Raw genomic sequence first — 27,908 nt, forward strand, 5'->3', positions numbered from 1 at the left:
CCCGTGCGTCTGCGCAGCGGCTCCCGGCCTTGGGTCTCTCAGCCGCGTGTGCCTTCCCACGGCCCTGGGAGGTGCTGCTTGTCCACACCCCGGCCCATCCTGGCAGGCCCAGGCTGAATCCTTGCCCTTGGCGTGTCTGTTTATGGCCGCTACAGAACAGACGCCGCATACACAGGGGTGCCCAGCTTTGCGGGGGGGGGGGGGGGGGGAACTGCCTTGGCATGTTACAGACACTGACCACGTGCCACTCCTGAGAAACCACCAAAGGCAGCGAAGCCTTGCACCAGCTGGGGCAGGAAAACACAGGCGGCACACAGTTGGCGCCACGTGTTTGCTCTTTGTGGCAGAGCTGGGCAGTAATTAAAACCCAAGAACCTGACTTCTGGCCCCAGGTCCTCACCCGCCTGCCTAAGGGACCGTCAGCAAACTACTTCCCATTTCCCCATCTGCCAGGGGCAGGCCAGGTTACCCAGGCCAGCCTCTTCCCTCCCTGGAGCTCCAGGTGCCCCCTACCCTGACACTGCAGTCCATTCCACCAACGGAGTTCTTCTGTGGGATGCTGAGGGCACGCAGGACACCACAGCTCAGGCAGCTGTGGTCCAGAGCCCCTCCCTCAGTCGGCCGCGAGTGACATGCAAAGGCCCAGTGGCTGTGAGACTCACAGTGTCTGCGCTCCTGCCGCCTGCGGGGTGGCCCCTGCTGGCTCTCTGGGGCAGCGTAGTCTTCGTGGGGTCAGACTTCCCGTCGTGACCCGGCCTGGCCCGGTCAGAGCTCCACAGCTCAAAACTGGAGGGGGGCAAGAAGGGGGGGATGACTGCCTTCAGCTTGTCGCTCGGGAGCCGGGTGAAGGGGGCTCCGTTCCGAAGCTGAAAAAGACAGGCTGAGGGTTAGAGCAGCCCGGACCGCCTCCCGGCTCTGAGACAAGACTCCGGTTCCTCCTGCTGCTCGGGGAATGGCGCCACTACCCCCGTCCACCCAAGCCGGGGACCCACGTGTGCGCTGCTGCACCTCCCCGCTGCCCCACGCGGCTCCAGCCACACAGCCAGACCAGGACGGTGCAGAGGGGCCTGAGGGCATGCAGCAGGGGAGGCACGCACAGGAGCTGCGGGGGCACGGGGGGCGGGGGGGCGGGAGGGAAGCAGCCCCCACTCTGGGCTGCCCAAGGGCCATGCCAGCTGGCCCAAGAAGGATGGGAGCGGGCATTCCAGATGGAGTGGGAACAGGATGTGGGAGGGATAGCATGAGAGCAGCAGGGCAGGGCCGGGGCTGCAGGAGGAAGGGGCCGGGGTGGGGCCTGAGGCCCAGCCAGCGCTCCCTTCCCCGCCCCGCCCCGCAGCTCAGCCTTCTCCAGCCACGCCTCCCGCTGCTGCTGTCTCCAACTCTAATTTGGTTTTAATTTCTCAAACTGTGATCTGGGGGTCAGCTGTAAGATCCACACGGGGCGACTGTCGGTTCCCTGAGGATGAGCATCCGTGCCGTCTGTGCTTGCTTTAATTAAGGGAAGACAGTGAACTTGCGCCAGATGGCGCTCTGCGGGGATGGGCGTCCCACGGCTAAACTCACCTCCAGGGCCGCAAAGGCTCTGGGGGGTGCAGTGCCCACACACCGCCGCCACGGGGCAGGCGGGACAGGGCAGCACAGCGCAGAGGTGGGAGGGCAGGCGGCCTGGGTTCTGCTTCTCTGATGGTCTGTGAACATCCAGCCACCGGGGAGGGGACTGGACCCTCACAGCTGCAAACCCGCCCGCGGGCACTTGCACCCACTGGAGAAGGAGTCTGAACGGCAGGAGCGACTCTCACACTCAGGCTAAGGAATCCCCTCTCCAGGCATCTCCCCAAGCAAACGGCTAGGCAAGTGGGGAGACTGAGGTCTGAGGACGTTCCTCAGAGCTGTTAAAATACCACACCCCAAGGCCACCGACGATGCCAGCATCCCATATGGGCACCAGTTCAAGTCCCAACTGCTCCACTTCCAATCCAGCTCCCTGCCGATGGCCTGGGAAAGCAGTAGAAGATGGCCCAAGTGCTTGGGCCCCTGCACCCGTGTGGGAGTCCTGGAGGAAGCTCGTGGCTCCTGGCTTCAGCGTGGCCCAGCCCTGGCCTTTGCAGCCATCTTGGGGGACAGGGCCAGTGGATGGAAGATTTCCCTCCCTCTCTGTTTTTAAATACGGAACCCGAGGTCCATTTTGGATCAGGGCAGGCACAGGTTCGTGCTGGGGCGCCCTGCTGCACGGCTGTGCTGCTGCAGCTGAGTTAGGGATGCGGGAGCCATGGCTGTGGCAAACTCGATAATCCGGGCTTGCCACAGCGGGAAGATGCTGGTGCCAAGCCCACGCGCCGATCGGGGAGCGTGAACGGCAGTGGCTTGTGTTTAGTGAGTGCTGCTATGGTGCACAGCCCACGAAGATCTTCATGGAGGCTGGCAGTGCTCAGGAAGGCACTCAGAGACACAAAGCACAAAATGCCCCTGGGATCCCATCCGGGCGTGTGATCAGGGCCACTGCTCCTTTCTACCTGACCGCGCCTCCCTGGGTTTCTAAAGCCACGCCGAGAGGAACTGCCGCTATCCTGTAAGCCGAGTGTGTGTCTGGCAGCACACGCTCCCACAGCTGGGGCCTGCAGGGCAGGCGGGAGGCACGGAGCTGCACAGGGCCCCTCGCTGGCTCCACAGGTGCTGGTGCCAAGGTCCCCTTCCCTGAGCTCCTTGGCTCCCTTGTCCTCGCCAATACCGCCCCCTGCTGGCCAGCCCAAGTCTCAGCGCCAAAGGAACCGGCTCCACCTTTACCCACCACTCTGAGAGGAGAGGGAACAAACTCAGAACTCCAGAGTGAGTGATGTGCCCAAGGCCTCACAGCAGCGCTCAGTCAGGGAGGGGCACAGTGCCCACAACTTCCTGGGGGTGATCTCACTTAAATACCACAACATGAGGGATGCCATAGCCTATGTCAGAGGCCGCAAACTGCCCCCCAGTATCTGCCTTCTACCTCTTCCTGAGAAACAACACTGAGCAAAGACCCCATTTCCCAGATTCTCATGCTGTGTGATGCAGCTGAGTGAAGAAAACTCTGGCCAGGGGTTGGTGCTGTGGCGTAGCTGGTAAAGCCGCCGCCTGCAGTACTGGCATCCCCTATGGGCCTGGTTCGAGATCCAGCTGCTCCACTTCTGATCCAGCTCTCTGCTGTGGCCTGGGAAAGCAGTGGAGATGACCCAAGTCCTTGGGCCCCTGCACCTGCGTGGGAGACCCGGAGGAAGCTCCTGGCTTCAGATCAGCTCAGCTCTGGCTGTTGTGGTCATTTGGGGAGTAAACCAGCAGATGGAAGACCTCTCTCTCTCTCTGGCTCCACCTCTCTCTGTAACTCTTTCAAATAAATAAAATAAATCTAAAAAAAAAAAAAAAAAACCCTCTGGCCAGGCTGACATGAGCAGCAGGGATGTGTGGCAGTTTTCCAGGAAACTTCTTTAAAGACAGCTGGCATGTCCCCAGGCCTCATTTTTCCCTGCCTCTTCCCTGAGGACTGGAATGAGGCAATAATGGGAGCCATCTTGGATCAGCAGGGACTAGAAGCCAGCGTGGGGCCTGGCGGGTAACAGGGATCGAGGACTTGAACTCCATGTGGCATTGTGCTGGTTGAAACTTATTTCAGAGGGGCAAAAAACCCGCTGCCTTACGTATGGCCCTGGGAACTGGGGCCTTGCGTTACCATCACTGGGTCCAATCCAGATGCATGCCCCGTTTACAGATTAGGACACCGAGGCTTCTCCTAGGCTAGAAGCACACTCCCCGCTGTGGATCCTGTCCCCGGGCTCTCGGGGGTCCCCGTGCTAATGCTGCTCATCAATCCCCTGCCCTGAGCTCCTGCGCAGCCTCTGAGTGCCCGCACGGCCTTACCCGGTTCAGGCCGGCACTGCTCCTATTCCTCGGTGCCAGAGTCGTCACCCACTGTCACACGTGGCCATCGGCAACCCCGTCTGTGACCACCACAAAGGACAAACGCCCCCACCCTCCGTGCCAGTCACTCACGAATGACGGGCAGAGGCCTGACATGCTTCCGAGACGCCCCCCGCTCACCATGGTGGCCAGTAACGCGTCTCCCTTTTCTCCTCGCGCGCTCCCGGGACCTGAGAGAGAGACGGAAGTCTCCTGAGGCGAGGCCCGCCCACACGGCCACAGCGCGAGGACGCGCGGCGGGGGCGGCCTCTGTCCTGGCACACCAGCGCTCCAGGGTGGTTCCACTGTTAGGAAGGCTCGGCACTCACTATGTTCACGGGAGGAAACACTTGGAGGGCTCTCGGAGCCCGTCTGCAGCTTCTGCACAAACCGCTGCCGTGCCGGTGAGGCAGTGCGTGCCCAGCTCGTCTGTCTCAGAGGAGCTGGCCTGGGCACGGGGAATCGGGCAGAAGGGATCTCCTCGAGCCAGCTGACCTTGGCAGTCCCCCAATCCGTTGAGTACCTCCCGCGGCAGGGAGCTCACTACCTACACCTCGGTCCCAGGCAACTCATTCTACTTCAAGACACTTTCGGGGCCGCAAGTCAATTACATCTGTTAGGTGGAGAAAGCCTCCCCTACCCAAGGCGAGGGAGAGACATGAGCGGCCCATGGTCCCCCTGCACGAAGTGTGGGCAGGAACCAGGGGCGCCTCCTGCTGGCCAGTGCCCTGGTTCATGACGCTGCACGAGGCTCACCGCAGCGGCGCCCCGCCCACATCCCCACTCTCAGACCGACCTGCAGCAATACAGCCCGACTCCCCCCACCCTGACAGCAGCCCAGACGGGAGGACAGGGGGGAGGGGGCACAGGTTCAGATGATTCCGGAACCCCAACCCCCCCCACACCTCCGTCTTTTCTTACCACTGTCTTTGGTGACAGAGGCCCCATCAGGGAGCCCAGGGTGGCTTGGCTTGTCCTGGGGGACGGCTCTCATTGTGGAATCCAGGGCTGGCTCGGGCTCATCGGAGAAGGGCAAGGACTGGTGGCCGGACAGCCCGCGGGGCAGCGTCTGCATCAGTTTGAGCTTCCGGAACCGATTGGACATTCGGTTCCACCAGGACTATCAAGGCAACGTGGCACAAGGGTCACACTCCGGGGACGGGCCCAGGAAGCGCCGGGCCTGGGCATGGTGAAGGGTGAGGACCCTCCTGGACCAGGGCAGGTGTGACCAGTCCACCACAGTAGCCTCCCCCAAGCAGCTGCGGCCATGCGCTGCATCTCCCCCGCCCCCCCCCCCCCCGGGCCGGAGGCGGCAGTCGGCCCCTCCTGTTCCCCCTCATCTTGTCAGTGTCCTCACTGCACATGCCGGAGGAGGCCTGCACAGGGCCTGGCCCGCTCGAGGTCTTGCAGTGGGCAAGGATGCACAGATGGACAGAGGCGACTGCAAACGCCTTTTCCCTGTTCCAGTGACACAACAGGGCGCCTGTACCAAAGCCTGGGCCATCTGCTCCTGAAGCGGATCCCTCCCCGCTACAGACAGAACAGCTGCTGCCTCTCAGGGGTCCTTACCGCCCAGGCCTGCTCAGCCCGCAAGGGTGCCTGCCAAGGCTCGGCCTACAGAGTGCTTGCAGACAGTGCTGGGAGGCAAAACCCAGGCCTGGGCGGGCCACGGCCACGAGCGGGGCGTCAGGTCTACAGGTCTCAGTGCGGCGAGTCACACAGAATCGGGGGTGGGGGTAACTAGGGGGTCAGTGCTTGGCGTTAGGTTTGTTTCAAAGAAGCAGAGCGAAGGCCACAGGGAAAGACTGCCTGCGGTAACAAATCGCCAAGCAGAGCTGTCTCTGGCATTCCCAGGAAGCAACTGATGGGCACCTGTGGATGAGACCCCGGAGGGGCACTCTGTGGACACGTGACACGGGGGCCACAGACGTGGTAGATGACAAGCGTGCGGTCGTGGCCAGCACAGGACTAAATCATGCAGTTTCCCAAAATTCTCTACATTTCAACACTGAGATGCTACACCCAAATCTGCATTTCTATTTCTTTTTTTCTCACACATACGAGAGACCTGGCTACGTGGATGCACATTTTTGCCAAGCGGCTGCTGCTACACAGCTGCCATGGCCCCAGCACTCCCCGGTCCCTGCCACACTGCCAGACCCCGCAGGCACCCCTGGGACACAGCAGGTGTCCCTGACGCCGTTGTCAGGCAGGGAAAGACCAACCTTCAGGCCGCCCTTCTCGTCGGGCAGCGCAGGGACGCTCCAGGGCTGCATGACCCTCAGGTGGGGCAGGGGCGGCGCGGGGCTGGGCCGGCCTTTGTCCTTAGTCACCTGCATGCAGACACATGCCAGCAGTCGAACAAGTTCCGTGTCTATGGACACAAAAGCAAATATGTCTGCTGGGCCACGGGGAGGGGCCGGGACTACCCCATCAGCCTCAGAACTCAGCCCTGCAGCCTGGGGTTCGGAGTTCCAGAACCAAGGCCCCAGCCTCTCCGCCTATTCTTCCAAAGGCAGCAGGGAAGGACAGCAAGGCTCACTCTGCTTAACTGGAAACTAATACCAACAGCCTCTCCACCCCCACTAGAGAGGCAGAGAACCGTGGTTTCAAAAGCCAGGTGCGGAGGTTCCAACACCGCTCCTCCCTGCCCTGGCTGTGTAACTGCACGTGAGTTACTCAGCCTCTCTGTGTCTCTGTCAGGGGGCGGCTCGGCACCCTGCACAGAAAGGAGTCGGGGTTAGTGCTGTGGTGTGGCAAGTTAAGCCACCACCTGCAACGCCGGCATCCCAGACGGGCGCTGGCTCACGCCCTGGCTGTTCCCACGTAGGAGACCTGGAAGAAGCTCTTGGCTCCTGGCTTCGGCCTGGCCCCAGCCCCGGTCACTGCAGCCATTTGGGGAGTGAACCAGTGAGGTGGGAACGCTCTCTCTTTCTCTGTAACTCTGCCTTCCACATAAACACACTTTTTAAAAAAGAAAGAAAGGCATTTTGAGGATTTGAGGGAATCCCTTTCAAGCACTGAAAGTACCTAGCATAGGGCAAATGCTTAAGGAAGGTCAAGGATTATCAGGTATTAGTGAGATTTAAAAAAAAAAGCCCCAAACAAGATTGAAGAGAAAATCCCAAATTATTAATGCTGCTTTTCTCTTAATAGCTGTTCCTTTTTCCTCTCCCCAAGTATTGAATAACAGGTATCTGTTTCCTTAAAATAATTAGGAGTTGGGGCCAACACTGTGACATAGCGGGTAAAGCCACTGCCTGCAGTGCTGGCATCCCATATGGGCGCCAGTTTGAGTCCCGGCTGCTCCACTTCCGATCCAGCTCTCTGCTGTGGCCTGGGAAAGCAGTGGAAGATGGCCCAAGTCCTTGGACCCCTGCACCCACGTGGGAGACCTGGAAGAAGCTCCTGGCTCCTGGCTTCGGATTGGCCCAGCTCCGGCCGTTGTAGTCATCTGGGGAGTGAATCAACAGATGGAAGACCTCTCTCTCTCTCTATCTCTCTCTGCCTCTCCTTCTCTCTGTGTAACTCTTTCAAATAAATAAATAAATCTTTAAAAAAATTGGGAATAAAAATGCTCATTTAAAATCCTACTGGGAAAAAACTCCACTGGAAGCAGACTGCTTTATTGGGAAAAGGAGTAGAGTAACGGGAGGGGAACTAGGGGGCAAACACACTAACCAAGAGGAGTTTCTCGAAAAAAAAAAAAAATACTGTGCAAGAGTGAACTGGAGTGGCTGGAGACTGGGAGCCTCCCCACGAGGGGGTCTCCCAGGGGCAGAGTGAGCTCAGTGGACGGGGGACAGAGGACCCTCCCCCACCCACCACCATGTGAAGCTCTGTGAGGGTCGCAGTGACGCCCAAGAGCGCAGCGCAGGGCCTGCAGCAGGTGGGGCTGGGGCAACGCTGGCAACCTGGCTCGCCCAGCCCTGGCTAAGGGCAGCAGGGCCAGTGGTTGGGATGACCCAGCACAGGGCCTCTGAGCTTCTCTCTCTGGACAGAAACTCCCGAGCAGGATGATGACAGACCCGAGAGCCCATCCCTAAAGGGAAGCCCAGGTCCCAGGAGACAGCCTGTCCCAGCAGAGGGCCAAATGGGGGCAACAGGAGCTGGCTGGGACTGAGAGGCGGGGCTCCCAGGGGTGACATCCCAGGCACAGCGCCTGTGTGGCAGCCTCCCCCACACCAGGCCGGGGGTCTCTGCCCCAGTGTGGACTCAGCTGGTGAGAGGGGTTTCCCCTCGAGTCACGTGGGGCTCCTGGCACTAGGACACTAAGCCGGGATCTGAGCAGAATACAAAGCCGGACACGCCGTCGTCGCCTTCCCTGCCTGGGACCCTGCCGAGCTGGATGCTTCGAGGAGCCTCAGGGACTGTCCAGCCCGGCCCAGCGCATCACCGGGGGAGGAAGTGACTCGCCTGCAGCCATGCGGCAGGCTCGTGAGAGACTGGCTCCCCCCTGCACCTACGCAAGTGCTTATAACTAGGTTCCCAGGGGAGGGGCTTTTCTTGGAGCAACCCACCGGGATCGCTGAGCAGCATCACCAGGTCAAAGGCCGTGTACCCGTTCTTCGCACGGAGGCTGACGTCCGCCCCTTGGTTCAGCAGGTACTTGACAATTTCCTTATTCCTGGGGAGGAGGGAAGAAGTCAGAGTCACACCCACCACCGGGCTGATGCCACCAAGGACAGCGCCCCTCTCTGTGCCTTCATGAAGGGCATGGGTGGGCAGGTGGGATGTGAGATTTCAATCAAGGGGCCGACGCTGTAGCGCAGCAGGTTAACGCCCTAGCCAGAGGCGTTGGCATCCCATATGGGCGCTGGTTCGAGACACAGCTGCTCCATTTCTGATCCAGCTCTCTGCTGTGGCCTGGGAAAGCAGTAGAAGATGGCCCAAGTCCTTGGACCCCTATACCCATGTGGGAGACCTGGAGGAAGCTCCTGGCTCCAGATCCTGGCGCAGCTCCGGCCATTGCAGCCAATAGGGGAGTGAACCAGTGGATGGAAGACCTCTCTCTCTGCCTCTCCTCTCTCTGTATAACTCTGACTTTCAAATAGATAAATAAATCTTAAAAAAAAAGATTTCAATCAAAACCCAAGGATTCCTTCCACCAACAAAATGGACACCGAGGGCTCTGTCCCCAGGCTCCTGGTCCCTGCAATAGCAGGCAGACCCCATTATGGATGCCCTTCCTCCCAGTCTTGGGCAGGTCCCCTCCACAGGACAGCCTGGACAGCCCAGCACACACTAGTGTCCTTGAGACAGGAGATTGAGACTTTTTGAGTAACAGAAACAAATGGCGGCCGGCGCAGCGGCTCAATAGGCTAATGCTCCACCTAGCAGCGCGGGCACACCACGTTCTAGTCCCGGTCGGGGCGCCGGATTCTTTCCCGGTTGCTCCTCTTCCAGGCCAGCTCTCTGCTGTGGCCCGGGAGTGCAGTGGAGGATGGCCCAAGTGCTTGGGCCCTGCACCCCATGGGAGACCAGGAAAAGCACCTGGCTCCTGCCTTTGGATCAGCGCGGTGCGTCAGCCGCAGTGCACCAGCTGTGGCAGCCATTGGAGGGTGAACCATCGGCAGAAAGGAAGACCTTTCTCTCTGTCTCTCTCTCACTATCCACTCTGCCTGTCAAAAAAAAAAAAAAAAAAAAAAAAAAAAAAAAAAAAAAAAAAAAAAGGAACAAATGGCTGGGGCTGCCACCATGGTGTAGCGGGTAAAGCCACCACCTGTGACACCAGCCTCCCACAGGGGCGCTGGTTCCTGTCCTGGCTGCTCTGCTTCCACACCAGCTCCTGCTAATGGCCTGGGAAAGCAGCACAAGATGGCCCAAGTGCTTGGACCCCTGCACCCACGTGGGAGATGTCGCTCCCCCTCTTCGTGGAGGAACGACACAGGACCCTGCGCTGTTCTTTCGTCTGCTCGGCCCTCCCCGGGTTTGCTGCTGGTTCCTCCCGGGTTGGCTACTGTCCCTTCCACCTCCGTGGAAGGGCAGTTCCCCCTGGCCACATTCCCCACTTCCGCAGGGGAGCGGCACACCGCCGGCCGGCTCTTCTCGGGGGCTGCACAGGTGTTCCTTCAGCTAGATGTTCCCCTTAGATGTTACCGGTGCATGCCGTCTCTCTCCTCCTTTATAGTCCTCCTCCGCCAATCCCAACTCGGCTGCCCACACGCCAAGTACGCTGCTCTCCTCCAATCAGGAGCAAGTCCTACAGTTTATTAGCTGAACTGGAGGCAGCTGTGCGGAAGCTGTTTACTTCTCTCCCAGCGCCATATTGTGGGAGAGCAGATGCATAGAATAAGTCTTAATTCCAGTAACTCAGTCCAGTCCGGATTGCTCCCCACAGGAGACCCGGAGGAAGCTCCTGGCTTTGACCTAACTCATCTCTGGCTGTTGCAGCCATTTAGGGAGTGAACCAATGAATGGAAATCTCTCTCTCCTTCTCTCTGTAACTCTGCCTTTCAGAGGGAGAAAGAGAGAGAGAGAAAAAACTGCTCGCAGATGATGTGGGAAAGTGAATCACTCCCTTGAAACATGCAAGGAAGGAGCTCCTAATTTGGAGTCAGACCCCTTCGCAGCTGCCAGATGCCCACCCCAAAGCAGCAGCCTCAGGGAAGGGGCACGCCTACCCGGTGGGAACGCCAGCCAAGAAGGGGTTCCCAGCACCCAGGAAACACTGAAGCCTGGCCTAGAGGAGGGGCCTGGGCAAACACGTGGTCTGTCCACGCTGTCCTGTGGATGGGCCCCAACCAAGTCAGAGGAAGGACATCCACAGCTGGGCCTATGTGCTGTGGCGGGGCCAGTGGCTTATGGGGCCCGCAGTGTCTGTTTCGCTCACCACGATCACAAGCCACAGGAACAAGTGGCCAGCGCTTGTGTCATACCGGGAGGCCACGGTATCTCAAAGCACAGACTCCAGACAAACCAACCATGCAGGTCGCCTGTGAGCACCCTACAGAAACCTGTCTGTCCACGTAAAACGTTCCTGAGGGTGGCTGCTGCTTCACGGCCCCTGGGGACACCCAGTGATGGGAAAACAGGAAACCGGGCCCCGGAAGGGTGGGAACGCAGGACAGAACGAGCCCTGCTGCTCTCCCACGTTTGCTTTGGGCCTTGATGTTTTCACAGCCCTGGAGCTTGCAGGCGGCATCTCAGGACCGGAAAATCGCCAAGGGGTCCCACTGCCGGCCAATCTGCTGCCGGGCCTTGCGGCTGGGGGCAGGACCGGCACCGACCCGTGGTAGGTGGCCTGCATGAGGGCCGTCCAGCCGTGCACGCTGTCCTGCTTGTCAACGTCGGCGTGCCTCTCCACCAGCAGCTGCACCAGCGGCAGCTGCCCCGTGACGGCCGCCAGCATCAGGGGTGTCGCCCCGTCCCCGTTGACCAGGTTCACGTGGTTAGGGTCCTCGTCGGCAATCTCCTTGACCAGCTGGAAGTTTCCTGCAAGTGCAAGCAGGAGACACAGGCAGTTGGTTCCCAGAGGTCTGGCCTCTGCAGTGGGCTGCGGGGGTGGGGTGGAAATGGCCCCTGGCCGGAGGTGTGTGCTGACAGGCAGCAGCCGTCAGCACGTCGAGGCAGTGGGTGAAGGAGACGGACGGGGAAAGGCAGTGGGCACGCAGGAGGGGTCAGGTCTTGCTCAGGGTGAGCATCAGGAAAGGCTTCCTGGAGGCAGAGTCTACAGCAAGAGGAAATTATATATGCTAACCAGACCTTTGTCACAAAGAGACTGGAGTGGGTGGGGACTCGGAGAGGCGTGTCGGAGTCGGGGGAAGCCAGGGCACGGCGCAGACTTTGGCTGGAATGGGGGCAGGGGTCTGGGAGGGCAACCAGGTGTGGGTATAGCATCGTAATTAACACCAGCCTCTGGGATCTGAACTTCCCTGCGTGAAACAGCAAAACGCCTGTTTCTCTCCCAAATACTCCACGTGGCCGTGAAAGGGCCTACACGCGGGGGTGCTGGGAGAATGCGCCCTGCACTCGCCGGTAGCAGAGGATTCTCTTGAGTGCTTACCCATTTTCAGTGCATGGAAGATATCAGGTCGTGTTTTCTCCTCATCTGGGTAAACAGAGATTGTAAAAGTTAGCTGGGGGAGGTTCAAGCAACAGAGAAGCTGCAGGGCGCATCGACATGGGCCGGCTAGCCGCAGGCCTTTGTGACAGTCCCAGGGAATCCGAAAACACCCCGGGGACAGAGCGTGGGGGAACACGGGTGGGCAGCAGGTGGCTGGCCTGCTCCCACATTCCTATAGCTGAGGCTTCAGGCACCCCGGACCTCGGGCTGTCCTTTCCTAGAGATGTGAAATCTGGTCTTGGAAAGTCCTGCATTCTTGCAGAAATTACGAAGAGATCAGGATTCTTTTTTTCCTAAAAATTAAATATGCAACCATGGACTCTGGAGAGCTGAGCTCCGAGGAAGCCACCAGACACAGCCACCAAAAGAGCCTGTTAACTTGTACGTGCCTTCCCCAAAAAGTAGTGATGTGACTTAGGCCTCCTGCCCCAGACCCACAGACACAGCTGCTGACAGGACCACCCACCTGACCTGTGCGGCTGGCGCATGGGGTCCCATACCTACCCCACAGCTGAGCTGTGCACACCCGCCCACCCATGCCTTCCTCCGAGCGTGGGCCAGCAGGGACCCAGCTCCTGTCGAGCAGCACCTCCTGAGGGGCGGGATGAACGCAGGATTCTGTGAAGCTTTTTTTTTTTTTTTTTTTTTTTTTTTTGACAGGCAGAGTGGACAGTGAGAGAGAGAGAGACAGAGAGAAAGGTCTTCCTTTTGCCGTTGGTTCACCCTCCAATGGCTGCCGCGGCTGGTGCGCTGCGGCCGGCGCACCGCGCTGATCCAATGGCAGGAGCCAGGTGCTTCTCCTGGTCTCCCATGGGGTGCAGGGCCCAAGCACCTGGGCCATCCTCCACTGCACTCCCGGGCCATAGCAGAGAGCTGGCCTGGAAGAGGGGGAACCGGGACAGAATCCGGCGCCCTGACCAGCACTAGAACTCGGTGTGCCAGCGCCGCAAGGTGCAGGATTAGCCTATTGAGCCACGGCACCGGCTCTGTGAAGCCTTTACATAAGCCCAGGCTAACTCGCTGGCCCAGACCCACTGTCTCGGGCAGCTGGGAGGAAGCCACAGCCTGGCCCAAGGAGCCCCGAGCCTGCAGTCGGAGTATCTGAATCGGAGCACACTTTCCAGAGCCGTTCCCTTGTCACTAACATGCGGCGACACCCTTCCTCCTGCCGACTGCAAGGGCCCGAGGGTAACAGGTGGGAGAATGCTTCCAAGTGGGCAAGCCCTTTTCAAAGAGCAATGATGACCTTCGCCACTGACCAGTAACCACCCTGGCAAGGCTAATGCTTCCCTCCAGGCTCTACATGAAAAGGCAGGCATGACCATGGAACCACATATCTAATTTTGCCTGGGAGATAGCAGCAACAATGGGGCCGGCTATGGTGTGGCACAGCAAGCCTTCACTTGGGACGCCAGATTACCTATTTAGAGCGCTGTTTCAGAGTCCCGGTTGCTCCAGCTCCCTGCTAATGTGCGTGGGAAAGCAACAGAAGATGGCCCAAGGGGCCAGTGCTGTGGCATAGAGGTTAAAGCCACCACCCCCAGTGCCGGCATCACATATGAGTGCCGGTTCTAGTCCCGGCTGCTCCACTTCCCATCCAGCTCTCTGCTATGGCCTGGTAAAGCACTGGAAGATGGCCCAAGTCCTTGGGCCCCTGCACCCGAGTGGAAGACCCCGGAAGAAGGTCCTGGCTCCTGGCTTCAGTTCAGCTCCAACCGTTGCTGCCATCTGGGGAGTGAACCAGCGGATGGAAGACTTCTCTTTCTGCCTCTGCCTCTCTGTAACTCTGCCTTTCAAGTAAAATAAATATATCTTTAAGAAAAAAAAAGATCATCCAAGTACTTCAACCCCTGCAGCCACATGGGAGACCCACGTGGAGTTCCCAGCTCCTGGCTTCATTGTGGCTCAGCCCTGGCTGTTGTAGCCATTTAGGGAGTGAGATAGCAGATGGAAGATCTCAGTATCACGCTGCCTTTCAAATAATTTTTTTGAAGATTTATTTATTTATTTGAAAGGCAGAGTGATAGAGAGACAGAGACCCAATTCAAGTAGGTCTCCCACATGCGTGCAGGTGCCCCAAGCACTTGGGCCATCTTCCACTGCTTTCCCAGGGGCATTACAGGGAGCTGGATGGGGAGTAGACCAGCCAGGACACAACCGAGCCCACAGGGGATGCTGGTGTAGTGGGCAGTGTCTCAATCTGCTGCACCATGACACCAGCCCAAATAAATAGATCTTTTTTGATAATACTACCAACAAACAATGTCATCTCTTAAGTTTTTAAAAACACAGCATATTCATTTAAGTACCTAAGAATCCAATTTGCTATGGGCCAGGGCCCTCTCATACCAAGACCTTTTGACATGAGCCGTGTTGGCTGCTAAGCAACCACTGGTACTAATCAATCACCAACGGCCCAGCCTGATCCCAGGAGCTGACCCTGGGCCAGTCCCTTCCTCACCCTGGCCTTAAGTTTTTGGTCTATTTAGAGTAGCTCTAGGAACCTGCCCGATCCAAAAGAGGAAGAAACCTGCTCTAGCTTGCACCCCACAACCATGGTGGACAGTGGGGCGTCACAGCCATGGTGACAGCCTTGAGGATCCCCTTTCCTGCTGCCCACACCAGGGAGACCAGATCCCCAAGGCTCCAGTGCAGGTGGATTTCCCCACCCTCCTGGGAAGACCCAGGGGCTGGCCTTGGTACTGATTTGACAATCTCCACCCTTTCTAGCCCTTGCCCATGGCCTACATGGGCTCCTCCCCTGAGAGCCCACAGGGCAGGGGCACTCCCTGCATTGCTCCAGGGCTGCAGAAATCATGCCTTTTCTGGGAGGCCACCCAGCCACCCTCCTCCACTCAGAGCCTGCCTTGGTCCTATCTACCCTACCACACTTCACTCCTCTACTCTGCCCTTGTTGGCTGTTTAGTCTTTTCTTTTTTTAATTAGAGAGAGAGGAAGGGGGAGGGGGACGGGGAGGGAGGGGGAAGGAGGGGGAAGGAAAGGGAGAGAGAGGTCTTTGATCCACTAGTTCACTCCCCAATTGGCCAAAATGGCCGAAGCTGAACTGATCTGAAGCCAGGAGCTTCTTCTGGGTCTCCTATGTGGGTTCAAGGGCCCAAGGACTTGGGCCATCCTCTACTGCTTTCCCAGGCCACAGCAGAGAGCTGGATTGGAAAAGGAGCAGCTGGGACTGGAACCAGCACCCATATGGGATGCTGGCACTGCAAGTGGTGGCTTTATCTGCTACGCCACAGTGCCTGCCCCTGCTTTTTAGTCTTTTAAAAATTATTATTTATTTGTTTGAGAGTGAGGGGAGAGAGAGCTCCAATCTGGGGGTTCATTCCCCACATGCCTGCAACCAACAGGACTGGCCAGGGCCAAAGCAGGGAGCCAGAAATTCAGTCGGAGTCTTCCACACAGATGGTAGGAGTTCAACACCCCGAGCCATCACCACCTGCCTCCCAGGGGGTGCACTTGCAGGTGGCTGGAATCGAGAGTACAGCCGAGACTCAAACCCAGGCACTCTGAAGTGGGCCACAGGCGTCCTAACCACTATGCCAAAAACCAACCCAGTTTCAGTTTTTAGCTCCTTGGCACTTAGCATCCACCATACTATTCATATTTCTTCACTAGGTTTATTTCCTTCTCATTACCTGACTCCTCCTATAGAGGCCAAAGTCCTCAAGAGCAGGGACTAGGATCCCAGGTGCCTAGAAAGGTAGCTGGTGTCTGATACACAGTGGGCAGTCAGTAAACACTCACACAATAACTGAGTCAATGTATGGTACAGGGTGGGCCTTTGACACAGCAATCAAGTGGCCACTTGGGACGCCTGCATCCCACATAGGAGGGTGTGGGTCAAGTCCCAGCTCCTCTGTTTCCAATCCAGCACGCCCTGGGAGGGAGCAAGTGCTTAGGTCCCTGCCATCCCTGTGGGAGACCTGGATTGAGTTTTGGGCTCCTCACTTCAGCCTGGCTCAGTACTGGCTATTGCAGACAACTGGGGAGTGAACCACAGATGGAAGATTGATGTCACCCTCTCTCCTCATTGCCTTTCAAATAAACAAACACATTATAAAATTTTAAATGTATCTCAACATTAAAGAAAACCTAACAGCTTCCACTTAGTGGGTGTTGTGTGTGTGCCAAGCCTGCTGGGGTGCTCTGTTCCACGAAAGGGACGAGGGGTCCCACGAGGCCTCCGCTCGCAGTGGGATGTGACCTCCGCCCGGCTTCTCTCCTCGCTGGGGCTCAGCTTCCTCACCTGCACACTTCAGAGGGTTCCCCCAAACTTAACCTCTTCTTCCTTTCTGCCTCGGTATCTCTGTCACTCCGGGCTTTTAAAACAGGTTGGTTTCAGAGTTCTTGTTGGGCAGTGTATTTACAAGTAGCGTTGCCAAACCCGCAGCGTCTTCTGTCTCAGGCTTTGATGCTTTGACGGCACAAGCTTCCTGAGACTTTCGGGCCATCTTAGCCTTCCTTTTTTCATCTTTCAGCCCCAGATGCTTATACAACGCTGCCCATGGTCATGCCCAGGGCGGTCCCAGGGCTGCCGCTGAAGTCTGGCTCGTGACAGACACAGGCCACCAAGCTGCGTGTGGTCCTACTGCGCGATGAACTAGAGACTGCTGCTGCCGTTGTCTTACTTACTGATTTTATTCATGTGAAAGGCTAGAGCCAGCATCTGCTGGTTTGCTCCTCAGATGCTCCCACCGAACGTGACTAGGTCAGGCTCTCAGTCTAGGTTGCCCACATGGCTGGCAGGGACCCAAACACTGAGCCATCACTTGCTGCCTCCCTGGGTGCTAATGCATTAGCAGGACTGAGACCTGAACCCAGGCACTCCTCACACAGAATGCAGGTGTCCCAAGCAGAGCCTTAACAGTTTCGCCAAATACCAGCTACCTGGACGAGGTCCTGAAGCACAATATGTTCTGTGGCAGATCTGTTCAGGATGACTTAGACAACCCTTTTAAGTGCCACGAAAATGGCAAAAAGAAAAAATAAACACGACATACTGATTGTTTAAAACAAACTCAAAAGGGGGCTCCTTTTTTCCTGATGTTGTGAATTAGCCTTTGGGGATGGAGAGCTGGCCAGTGAGGTTGGGTGCCACGCTCTAGAGCAGACACTGGCAAGTGATGCCCCATTGGCCACATCTGTCCCACCTGAGCCCCAGCAATGAGAGCTTATGGGACCTGGCCACGCCTACTCATTTACATAACACACAAGGCTGATTTCACTCTAGCACAATCAGGCTCACACAGCCTGAGATATTTACTATCTGGCTTTTCAAAGGAAAGTTTACCGACCCCTGTTCTGGAAGTATCCCAGGACCACCTGCATCAGAACTGTCTGGCCAGGGAAGGGCCTAGCCATCAGACTCTGGAGGGTCAGCCAGGAACCGATAGGCAGTGCCATCTGATGGTAGAGGTACAGCCTGACCTGTTTTGGGCCTGACGGTGGTCAGTGGGTCCAGGTAGTCTGCGAGGTCCCTGTGCTTGTGGTCCAGTGCGACCTCGAAGGCAGTCTTCTCCAGGACACCGATGTGGTCGGGGTTGGCTCCCTTCTCCACCAGCTGCTGGGCCACGCCAAGCCTCCCGACCAGAGCCGCCAGCATGAGTGGGCTCCAGCCCACGGTCCGGGCCGCGTGGTTGGGGTCTGCGCCCCATTCCATCAGCAGGCGCACCACGGCCTCATGTCCGTGCTGGATGGCCGCCATCAGGGCCGTGATGTCCAGCAGCTCGTCCCTGCTGTCCCCCATCCCTGGCTGCTCGCCCGAGGGGTGGGGACTGTCCACAAAGGCACCGGCTTCCAGGAGCAGCTTCACCACACCCAGATGGCCACCCCGGGAGGCCACGGTGAGCACGCTGGCCCCCAGCCGGTTCTGGGCGTTGACATCAGCACCATGGTCCAAAAGGAGGTGTGCCACATTCACGTGCCCAAATCTGCCGGAAAGACAGAGAATGAGTGGTGCTAAACGTGGAGCAGTGGTGAGCAAACAGCTATGCAGTCCTCACGTCATTCATTATTAAAAGCCTAGTGGCTGCCTACCACAAAAGGCCTCACTCCAACGCCAGGCCCTGAGCCGACCCCACAGGTGCACTGCCACACGGCAAGCAATGGCCCTGCCTACACTGGAATCCAGCCTTGCTGCCCACCTGCCTCGTGACCCGGAGAAAGGACTTGAGCTTTATTGTGCCTTCATTTCCTGACCTGTAAAATGGAGACACAACTGCATCTACTTCAAAGCTGGCTGAGGATTAAATGAGTTAAGATAACTTTTATAAAATTGTTCTTTGTTTGAGAGGCAGAGAGAGAGAGCTCCACCTGCTGGTTCACTCCACAAATGCCCACGTTGGCCAGAACGAGGTTAGACTAAAGCCAGGAGCCAGGGGAACGCAATCCAGGCTTCCAACACGGATGCCGGAACCCAGGCACTGGAGCCATCACTGCTGCCTCGCAGGGTCTGCATCAGCGGGGAACTGGAGTCAGGGCAGGAGCCCAGCCTCAAACGCAGGTATTCCGCTGTGGGACACGGGCATCTGAACGGCTAGGCTGAACGGCCACTCCAAATGAGTCAATACACACAGGAAGCACCGCGTCCTGACAATTCTATTACACAAGGTCACCCAGCTCGTAAGGGGTGCGGGGCATCAAGGTCTCGGAATCCCACTGTCCTTGCTCTTCTCCCCTATACTACGCTGCCTCCCACGTCTCAGTTCAGATGATTCTGCTTTATATCTTGGAAATCCGTCTCTCCGCCTGGGCAGGGCCCCTGTCTGATTCATTTCTACCTTGGCCAGTACCAAACACACAACCTGATGCCAAAAGGTGTGGCACTGCTGTGGTCAGCAAGGATGGGCTCCAGCACCAAGTGCAGAGGCCCACTGCCCCCTGCTGGCAGGAATGTTCACAGGCGGCTGAGAACGCGGGCCTGGCCAGACCTTGCTCAATGACTGGAAAAGGGTGCTGGGATCCTGGGGGCTGAAAGGTACCCACCAACTCCCCAGGGCCAGGGAGGAGAAAATAGGGTCCTCTTCCCAGCATCATCTCTTCCTTCTTGCAACAGACGAGGACAGAGAAGTTCTGCTCTGGGGTGTCTGGTGAGCTCGCAGGCACACATGTCTGAGCTGCGAGTGACCCTGGACCCGGACTAACCAGGAAAGGGAAGAGGGCTGATGTGCCAGCCCTGAAGAGACCACATGGCAGCCCAGTGGCAACCTGTGCGGTGGCTTCTTGTGTGTCTTGTTCACCCCTCCTTTCCAGAAGCAGCTTTTATGCCTCATCTAAACCCAGGCTCCCCTCCCGCTGGGGGAGGCAAGGCCAGGGCTGAACTTACAAATACCTCCTGGGACATGAACCTTGACAGCACAGGGTCAGCCCGCAGAGCGCGAGCTGGGGAGGGACCAGAGCGGGAGCGAGGGGGCAGGTCAAACTGAAACGCACTCATGTGCAGAAGGCTACAACCCCAGGGGGTCCCCCTGCCTGCAGCCCCCAAAACAATACTCCTCAGACCAAAATCTGATGCTGTTTTCCCAGGTTCCCACTGCCTATGGGCCCTGCCTACATGCCAACCTCATTTCCCTGGGACTCACACGCACCACGCCATCCCTGGTTCCGGCCCCTCCCCCCAGACGCCATCTACAGCACACAGCCTTCCTTGGGCTCAGGACTCAGCCCCTTCTCGGAGCACCTCCTGCAGCTTTGTGCTATGGCGCACCTGAGGCACTGCCTCCCCGCAAACGCGGGCTTCCTGCCCATTCGTGTTTCCCAGCCCCAGCTCAGGTAGCCACGTGAGTAAAGGCAGGCAGCGGGGAGCGGAACTGCAGAACCGGTGTCTCCTGAGTGCAGCCGATTTAAGAGATGGCACTGTGTGCTTACCAAGCGGGAGGTGAAAGCTGGCCCAATCCCTAGGAGCTGTTACAAGGTGCGGGCACATTCTTACCTCATGTGATCTTACTAAACAGACTCCTTCCCTCCCATGTTACAGATGAGAATGCTGACGATCGGCACGGTGGCCAAATCGTCCAAAGTCTCTCAGGCTAGAAGCCAGAGACGAACCTGGACCGGGACCCCCGGCCTGGCAGCTCGGCTCTCGCGCGATACCCAGTTTTCACAGAGGAAGCAAAGGCTGCCTTAGAGCAGAACTGCTGAAATTTGGAATGTTTGCTGAACTCTCGGGTAGCCCAAGAGAGCATCCAATTAGGCTGAAAATTAAAAAAGGGTTCAAGGGAAGCAGAGATAATTTTGTGGATGCTAAGGCTTCTAATCGGTAATTACCGGAGATGGGGATGCGAGGGGCTTTCTGAACAGGTGCTATGATTACGGATTAATTTCGGCAATTAACACCTGTGTCTCGATAGCTGGCACACTCTCCTGCTACTCAAAGCCCCGGGCCGAGTCCAGCCTGCCACACTGCAGGTGGGGAATCAAGGGCCACCTGGGAAAGGGTCTCATTAGAGCCAAAGTAAACACCGGGCAACGTTGCCCCAGGCCAGAAACTGCAGGCAAGCTCCCGGCATTGCTTGCGTGCTGCCAACACCAAGAAGGAAACTACCAGTTATTGGACTCACTGCTGGGACCACAGGCCTGGAGCCAATCAATCACCTGTCCATGGGTGTCAATCAGACTCTCCTCTTACCAGCTGTGTGGCCTTGCGCACGTTACTTAACATCTCTGTGTGGGAATCCCTCCGGAGGATGACAATAGTACCCAGTTCTTAAGGTTTCGCGTGGACTGAATGAGCTGAGTCATTGCAATCACTCAGCACAGTGCTTGATCAAGGGCATCTATTATTCTAACAACAAGGAAAACAAACATGAACATAACCACTTCCGACACTGAAATACCCACAAGAGACCCAAGTGCGGTCCAGGCACAGGGCTGCTGAGGGCCTGGCCTGCCAGGGTGGGTGGGGTGCGGAGGAGCTTTGGAGCACTGAGGGCGGGGGTGGTAAACAGATGCTCACTTAGGCTGCCTGCGGCGGCTGCTGGGACCCACCAGACCCAGGGAAGGCGAGCACAGCCGGGCAAGGACCTGCCCTTCCAGAGCTGAGGGACACGGACACAGACACAGACACACACACAGCCTAGCGGAAGTCACAACTCAACACACGCACACGCAAAAACACACACACAGGACAGCCTTGCAGCAGGGAGCCCAGGCACAACTCAACACAGGCAGACAGGAGGCCTGAGGGCAGGGAGTCCTAGGGACAACTGGGCAGAAATCAACTCGAGAGGCTCCAGCTCCTGACCAGGCTCAGCTAAAGAGCGAGAGGGAACTGGAACCCCGCCGCAGGACTGTCATAGTGGACCCCGCTCTCACACTAACAAGTGAGAGTGTGCTGCCCACACGGCACCTGTCAGAGGAACCAGGCATAAAGGCCCACGCCTCAGGTGGGAAGGGACAAGGTCAGGACACTGAGACCACCAATCCCAGCCCTTCTGACAACACTAATTGTTAGAGAGAAAGCAAAGTTCTTGGAAAACATTGTTAGTTTGCACTGACGGTCAGAGGCTAGACTAATTGTGCGTCTCTCGCCCCATCAAGAGGAACAGAGACTGAGAGCTGAAGCAGGGAATGACGCTGCCCGCCCTGCAGACCTCGGTTAGCAGCACACACTGGAGAGCAGGGGGCTTCCGTAGGCATCCCAGGAGGGCTCACCAGGGCCCCTGGGCTGGGGGGGAGGGCAGGGGCGAGGCCCTTGCCAGGAAGCCTCTTGTCATGCCATCCCCAGCCCCAGGCTTCTGAATCTCCATCTCCAGAAACAGGGCCCAGGAACCTGCATTTGGAAAGCATTTGGGTGACTCCGGTGTGTGGCCACGGGGACCACGGAGGAAGGCAACCAGGAATCATGTGGCATGCTGGACGGTAACACTAGGGCGACAGGGAGGGAGATCATTGCAGGCTTCCTGGAAGAAGCTGAGCTGGGAGGGGACGGAGGGCTTCCAGGAGGGCACGAAGGGAGGAAGGGGCGTCTCTGCATGGGTCAGGGCGGGGGCTCTGCAGCGGGACTCCCTGGTCTGCTCTGGCCAGTTTCATGCTCCTAGATCTGTTTCTCACACAGATGACAAACAGTAGAGACAACATTCTTAACACATAGTAAATGCTCAATGTTGGCCTTTTCTTTTTATTTTTTAAGATTTATTTATTTATTTGAAGGGCAGAGATACAGAGAGAGAAGGGGAGAGGGGAGAGGGGAGAGGGGAGAGGGGAGAGGGGAGAGGGAGAAATCTTCCATCCACTAGTTCACTCCCCAAATGGCAACAACGGCCAGAGCTGGGTCGGTCTGATGCCAGGAGCCAGGAGTTTCTTCCGATCTCCCACGTGAGTGCAGGGGCCAAAGCACTTGGGCCATCTTCCACTGGTTTCCCAGGCGCATTAGCAGGGAGCAGGACAGGAGGCGGAGCAGCCAGGACTTGAACCAGTGCCATATGGGATGCCAGCACTGCAGGTGCTTCTATGCCACAGCACCAGCCCCTCACTGTTTGCTTTTCTAAAAAACGCAGAGGGACGGGCCTTTGGTGCAGCAGTTAACATCTCGTACGGGACATCCACAGTCCACAAAGGAGCTGCTGGGTTTTTCAGCTTCCTGCCGACGCACACCTTGTAGGGCACCAGTGACAGTTCAAGCAGTGGGGTCCCTGCCACCCACATGGAAGAGCTGGATTGGGCTCCTGGTTCCCAGATTTGCCCTGGCCCAGCCCCAGCTGTTGCAGAAAAAATAGAGATTGAACCAGTAGATGTGATCTTTCTCTGTTGGTCTCTTTCTCTGCCTTTCAATAAATATAATTACTAATTAATTGAGTGATTAAAAATGGAGAGTTCTCTTGGTCTAGACCTATGTGGCAGCAACACGGCTAAAAAGGCCAAGAGGGTTGCAGTCATTGATAAATACGGGACCCGCTATGGTGTCTCCCTCTGGAAAACGGGGGGTGTGGGAGGGGGTGAAAGCAGCCAGCACACCAAGCGCACTTGTTCCTTCCATGGCAAAACCAAGAGGAAGAGACCAGCTGTGGGGATCTGGCACCATGGCTCCTGCATGAAGACAGAGTCTGTGGTGCCTGGGCCTACAACACCATTTCCACCATCACAGCCAAGTCCGCCAGCTGAAGGAGTTCAAAGACCAACAGAGGCCCCACCTATCTGAGCCATCACTGGCCTATAATAAAGTGGTCACTCTATTGCGAGGCAAAAACAGAGAGTGACACACAGTTGGCCTGCATGAAATCATCTTGGCCAGAGTCTGGAAGCCGGGAGAAGGCTGAAGACAGGATGTGGGGGAGGGGGAGGGCAGAAGCACCTCCAATGCCACGCTAAGGGCTCTGGCTAGAGCACTGCGGTGGGAAGGTAAGGCATTTTAGAAAGATCTGGAAGCGTGTCAAGGAAGGGTCAGAGAGGGCGCGCCTGGAGGGAGCGCTGTGGGAGGCATCGCAGGGGTCTGGCCTGGCCAAGGGCCGCGTGGAGGGGCAGAAGGGTGTGGATTCAAGGGCCATCACAGACACGCTTGGGCAGTCAGGTGTTGGAGCCGAGGATCTACTGAGAGCTGCGAGAGCCACCAGGACAGCAAACTGCAGAACGGCAGCAGCCCACAAGGCTTGCTGGTCACCCCAACTGCTCCAGGCGAGAACTCAGAGGTGAAACAAGGCCCCCAGCATACTGGAAGGTGCATGGAACCTTGCACTCCATCAGGCATGCGAACGGCCAGCACCCACAGTGTAACTGCGCTGGGCTCCTGAAGAGTATATACAGACTGACGCAAATGCCCAAGGCTGGGGAGTGGGTACGCAAACCTCAGGATAGCCCCATGGCTGGACCATCACACAGCAGCTGAAAACAAGGTATTCGGGAATAACGCAGAATAAAATTTTGCTAACAATACAAGTTAGATTAGAACGGAACATCTGTAATGCGTGGACAATGACTGGGTCACAGTGAGCAGATTAGCAAAAGGGAAATGAAGGCTGCGGAGAGAGCAGGTTCCGAGGAGCTGGCGCAATGGGGGGAGCACGATGCAGAGGCAGAGAGATGTGACTCCTGCTGGCTTTGAAGGCGGAAGGGGCCGCGAGCCACGGAAGGCTGGCAGCCTCCAGAAGCTGGAAACGGCGAGGCGCTGGGTTCCCCTACAGCCCCCTGCCATCTGATTCACTCAGTGAGACCAGCATGTCCTCAACCTCTAAAACTTGAAGATAGGACACTTGAGTTGTCTCCAAGAGCAAGTTTGTGCTAAGTTGTGACAGCAGCTACAGGAAATGAATACTCCTGCAGGGACAGCACCCTGCACTATCCCTACCATCGACACCACCAAGGGCCGGTGTTCCTCCTCTGTGCAATTTCCTGCCCATACCCTTGTTCACACGTGGACTGACACATGTATCAGGGTGGTCACCGCAGCATGAATGACAAGAGGCTGGAAACAACCAAAGGGCCCTGCACAGGGGCTGGTGAAGCTGTCGTCCAGTAAAATACCGTGAGCCTACTGGGAAGTGACGGGCAGAGCGCCCGGCGTGAGGCATGCAGGCACAGAGCCGTGGGAGGAGCCCGTGTAGCAAGGGGCACGGAGGGAAAACCAGCGATCTCTCTGGCCTGTGCTCAGTCCACCTAGGAGGCAGTGGCTCTCACCAGGGCACAGCGGGCAACGCCTGCACACATCTGTTTATCACCACTGAGTGGGGGGAGCACGCATTACCGGCATCTAAGGAGCCCCGACCCTCAACAGTACCAAGGTGGAGAAACCTTGGCATAAAGAAACTCTAAAAACTTATGTAAGGAAGGGAGGGGCAGACGGAGTCTGACTGGACGGCAGGGTGTAGCGACCTCACTGTGGCCGATCTGTGTCTGTGTCTCTTTAAGGATTAAATGTAAAATGCCCCTAGTGGTTTGAGAACAAGGGTTTGACTGCAAGCCTTCTTTTTAAAAAGGACCGAATGCAGAACACCCTTCTCTACCAAGAGCAACGTGAACTCAGCCAAGAGGACCCTTGTCCTCCCCTCTGCACCCAAAGACCCCCAGCCTGTTCCTCCACGGCTCACCCTAGCAGCAGGCAAGGCTGCTCCAGGCTCTCCCCAGCCCCAGGAAGCCTCTTCAGGCCCCGAGCAAGCTCGGTGGAAGGCACCGTCTGCGCCTTCTGTCTGTGTTTCAATGCTGCCCACGGCGCCAGCACGGCAGCCCGCCGGGCCCTCGCCTTCCACAGAGCTCTCCTGGGCTACATCAGTGCTCGGCTGCCCCTGCCTCTCACAGCAACACTGCCCCGACTGCCACCCAAAATTCAAACGCCACTGCTGCTCCGGCTTGTGCCCTGGAGAAGCGGTGACAACGGGAGGCTCCGGAGGGAGACACGGCTCCAAGTCCCGACGCCTCAGCTGTCGGCCATGTGGCCTTGGCCGAGCTACTTCTATGTCCGTTTCCCTTTCTGTAAAATCACCGCAGCATTATTTTCTTATCATAACATGTAGGGAAAGCTATGATGGTAAAAAAAAAAAAAAAAAAAAAAAAAAAGCTGAGTGGGCTTCAAAAATTTTTTGCTCCCAAATCAACTCAATACTTTTAATTCTACTGTTCGAAGAACTTTCTAGAGCATCCTTGCATATAAGGAAGCCAGACAAGACCAGACTGAGAAAATGGTGTGCTAAACGAACGATCTTCCCTTGAGTGGCTGATGGGCACCATCAGCTACCGTCACCAGCTGTCATTCTTACATCACACATTCACCTGGGATAAGTCCTCCTAGCCCAAAGTCCCAGCTGTCATCAGTATGCTATGGACCTCCGGTATCCTCGGGCTCAGACTCCCTTGCCCTCCAGACTCCCCTCTCCGGCTCCCCACTGGGCAGCGCTTCTTGGGGCGCCCTCCACAAAGACCCCTACTGGACATGTGCCTGACCACCAGGCTCATCCTCACACTGACCCTCCTCCTGCTGCCACCAACCAGAAATCCTGAAGTCATCTGTGCTGTCCCCCTCGCCCTCACCCCGCCCAGTCCCCAGCAGCCAGTCAGCCATCAAGATCTATCTATTCCCTGGGGCCGGGGCGCTCTGGCGCCGCAGGTTAATGCCCTGGCCTGAAGCGCTGGCATTCCATGTGGGCGCCGGTTCGAGACCTGGCTGCTCCACTTTCAATCCAGCTCTCTGCTGTGGACTGGGAAAGCAGTAGAAGATGGTCCAAGTCCTTGGGCCCCTGCACCCACGTGGGAGACCCAGAAGAAGCTCCTGGCTCCTGGTTCAGATCAGCACAGCTCCAGCCATTGTGGCCATGTGGGGAGTGAACCAGTTGATGGAAGACCTCTCTCTCTGTCTCTACCTCTCTCTGTAACTCCATCTTTCAAATAAATAAAATAAAGATATTTTTAAAGAAAAAAAAATCTACTTCCCGAGTAAATCTCAAACATCCCTCTGCTCACCTTCCACTGTCCCCATTCTGGTCCTGGCCACCACTGGCTTTCACCCAGCCCGCTGCAACTTGCTCCCAATCGGCCTTTCGGAACCCCCCAACCTGTTCCCACACTGCAGGGAACGCCAGTTTCCCAAAACTCCAATCTCCTGTCGCTCACTCTGCCTGGAGCCTTCTGTGACTCTCAGGGCCCACTAGGGTGGGCTTTCCTCCTGCCCCTGGCACCTGTCCCCTCATCTCCCCGGATGTCCAGCCCCTTCTCGACCAGCACTGTTCTAGCAGCGGGACCAACCATCACCTGAAGTGGGCTCCAGCTCCCTGGCCCTTTCCCACCACCCCTCCGGTCCTGGTGAATTCTCCTCTATCCTCGGATCCAAGGCGATACATCATCTCTACCAGACACCTTCCCTCGCCTCCCCAAACCTGGTCAGCTGCCCTCCAAGCTAGCCCCACCATCCCGGTGCTGCCCCACCGCGGGGACTCTGCCTGTATCTGGGCGCCCGCAGCACCCCCAGCGCCACGCCAGGCGGGTTGGTGGGTCCTCAGGAAACCGCCTTGCACGAAGCGGGGGATCAAGGCCTTCAGGGTCTACTGGCAGTCTCTGGGTTGCGTTTGGAAAGGCCAAAGTTTCCAAGACGCGATGTAAATTACACTCTCCCACTTTTTCTTGTGCCCAAAGTTTCCCATTCCAGACTCTTAACTAGTCCTTGACCCTTCGCCTCCCGGGGCGCCCGCCGGGCTGGGCGGGGGAGGGGGGTGCCGCCTGAGCCCTCCACGCCCCGGCCCCCCCGGCCGCTCACCTGGCCGCCTGCATGAGCGCGCTCCAGCCGTAGTGGTTGCGGCTGTTGACCGAGGCGCCGCGGCGCAGCAGGAAGCGCACCAGCGGCTCGTGGCCCCCGGCCGCGGCGAACTGCAGCGCCGTGTTGCCCGCCTCGTCCGAGCAGTCCACGGGCACCGGAGCTCCGGCCGCCGCCGCCGCCGCCGCCGCCGCCCCGGGCCCGGCCGCTTCTGCCCCCGCCGGCTCCGCGCCCGCCTCAGGCTCCGCGCCGCGCTCGGCCGGCTCCGCCGCCCCCGGCTCCAGCAGCCGCCGCGCCGTCTCCGTGTCGCCCTGATCACAGGCACGCAGCAGCAGCTGGAAGGCCGGGGGCAGCCCGCCCTCGCCCATCGCCGCCCGGGGCTCGCGGCAGCCGGCGAACGTCCACCCGGCCGGGCCGGGCCGCGCCGGCTCCGCCCCCGGATGCTGTGCGCCCGCGCCCCCTTCCGCCCGCCGGCGCCGTGCGCCTACTGTGTGCCGGGCGCAGCCGGGGTGGGGCCGCGCGCCTACTGTGTGCCGGGCGCAGCCGGGGTGGGGCTGCACCTCCACGACCCGCGTGCGGGGCAGGAGGACGGCGGGTTCTGGGAGGCTCCTCCAGCGCCCGCCGCCCGGGCCTTCTGGCCGCCGGCTCGCGGCCTTCTCCCGCCGCTCCGGAGACTTCCTGCCCGCGGCGGAGGTCGGAGCGGCTGCCCCAGCCCCTGGCCATGCT

General features: G+C 58.0%; 1 protein-coding gene and 1 pseudogene across 4 annotated transcripts in view; one reads left to right on the plus strand and one right to left on the minus strand.

Moving 5' to 3' along the window:
* Positions 1-27,624, minus strand: part of ANKS6 (ankyrin repeat and sterile alpha motif domain containing 6) — a 53,831-nt gene extending 26,207 nt beyond the window's left edge. For 2 of the 4 annotated variants that reach the window (XM_070054867.1, XM_070054866.1), the window contains exons 1-9: positions 27,186-27,624; positions 17,438-17,940; positions 11,933-11,977; positions 11,157-11,361; positions 8,448-8,554; positions 6,153-6,301; positions 4,849-5,047; positions 4,021-4,118; positions 663-866 (exon numbers count right to left, since the gene is read on the minus strand). In XM_070054867.1, coding sequence (XP_069910968.1) covers positions 663-866; positions 4,021-4,118; positions 4,849-5,047; positions 6,153-6,301; positions 8,448-8,554; positions 11,157-11,361; positions 11,933-11,977; positions 17,438-17,940; positions 27,186-27,550 — 1,875 coding nt within the window. In that variant the 5' untranslated portion in view covers positions 27,551-27,624. The remainder of the gene's footprint in view (positions 1-662; positions 867-4,020; positions 4,119-4,848; positions 5,048-6,152; positions 6,302-8,447; positions 8,555-11,156; positions 11,362-11,932; positions 11,978-17,437; positions 17,941-27,185) is intronic. The other 2 variants (XM_051843705.2, XM_051843710.2) reach the window with 2 other exon arrangements.
* On the plus strand, positions 22,815-23,205 carry LOC127484781 (large ribosomal subunit protein eL43-like; annotated as a pseudogene).
* Positions 27,625-27,908: the final 284 nt, after the last annotated feature.

The sequence above is a fragment of the Oryctolagus cuniculus genome, chromosome 1 (assembly GCF_964237555.1).
Source record: "Oryctolagus cuniculus chromosome 1, mOryCun1.1, whole genome shotgun sequence".
In the NCBI taxonomy this organism is placed as follows: domain Eukaryota; kingdom Metazoa; phylum Chordata; class Mammalia; order Lagomorpha; family Leporidae; genus Oryctolagus; species Oryctolagus cuniculus.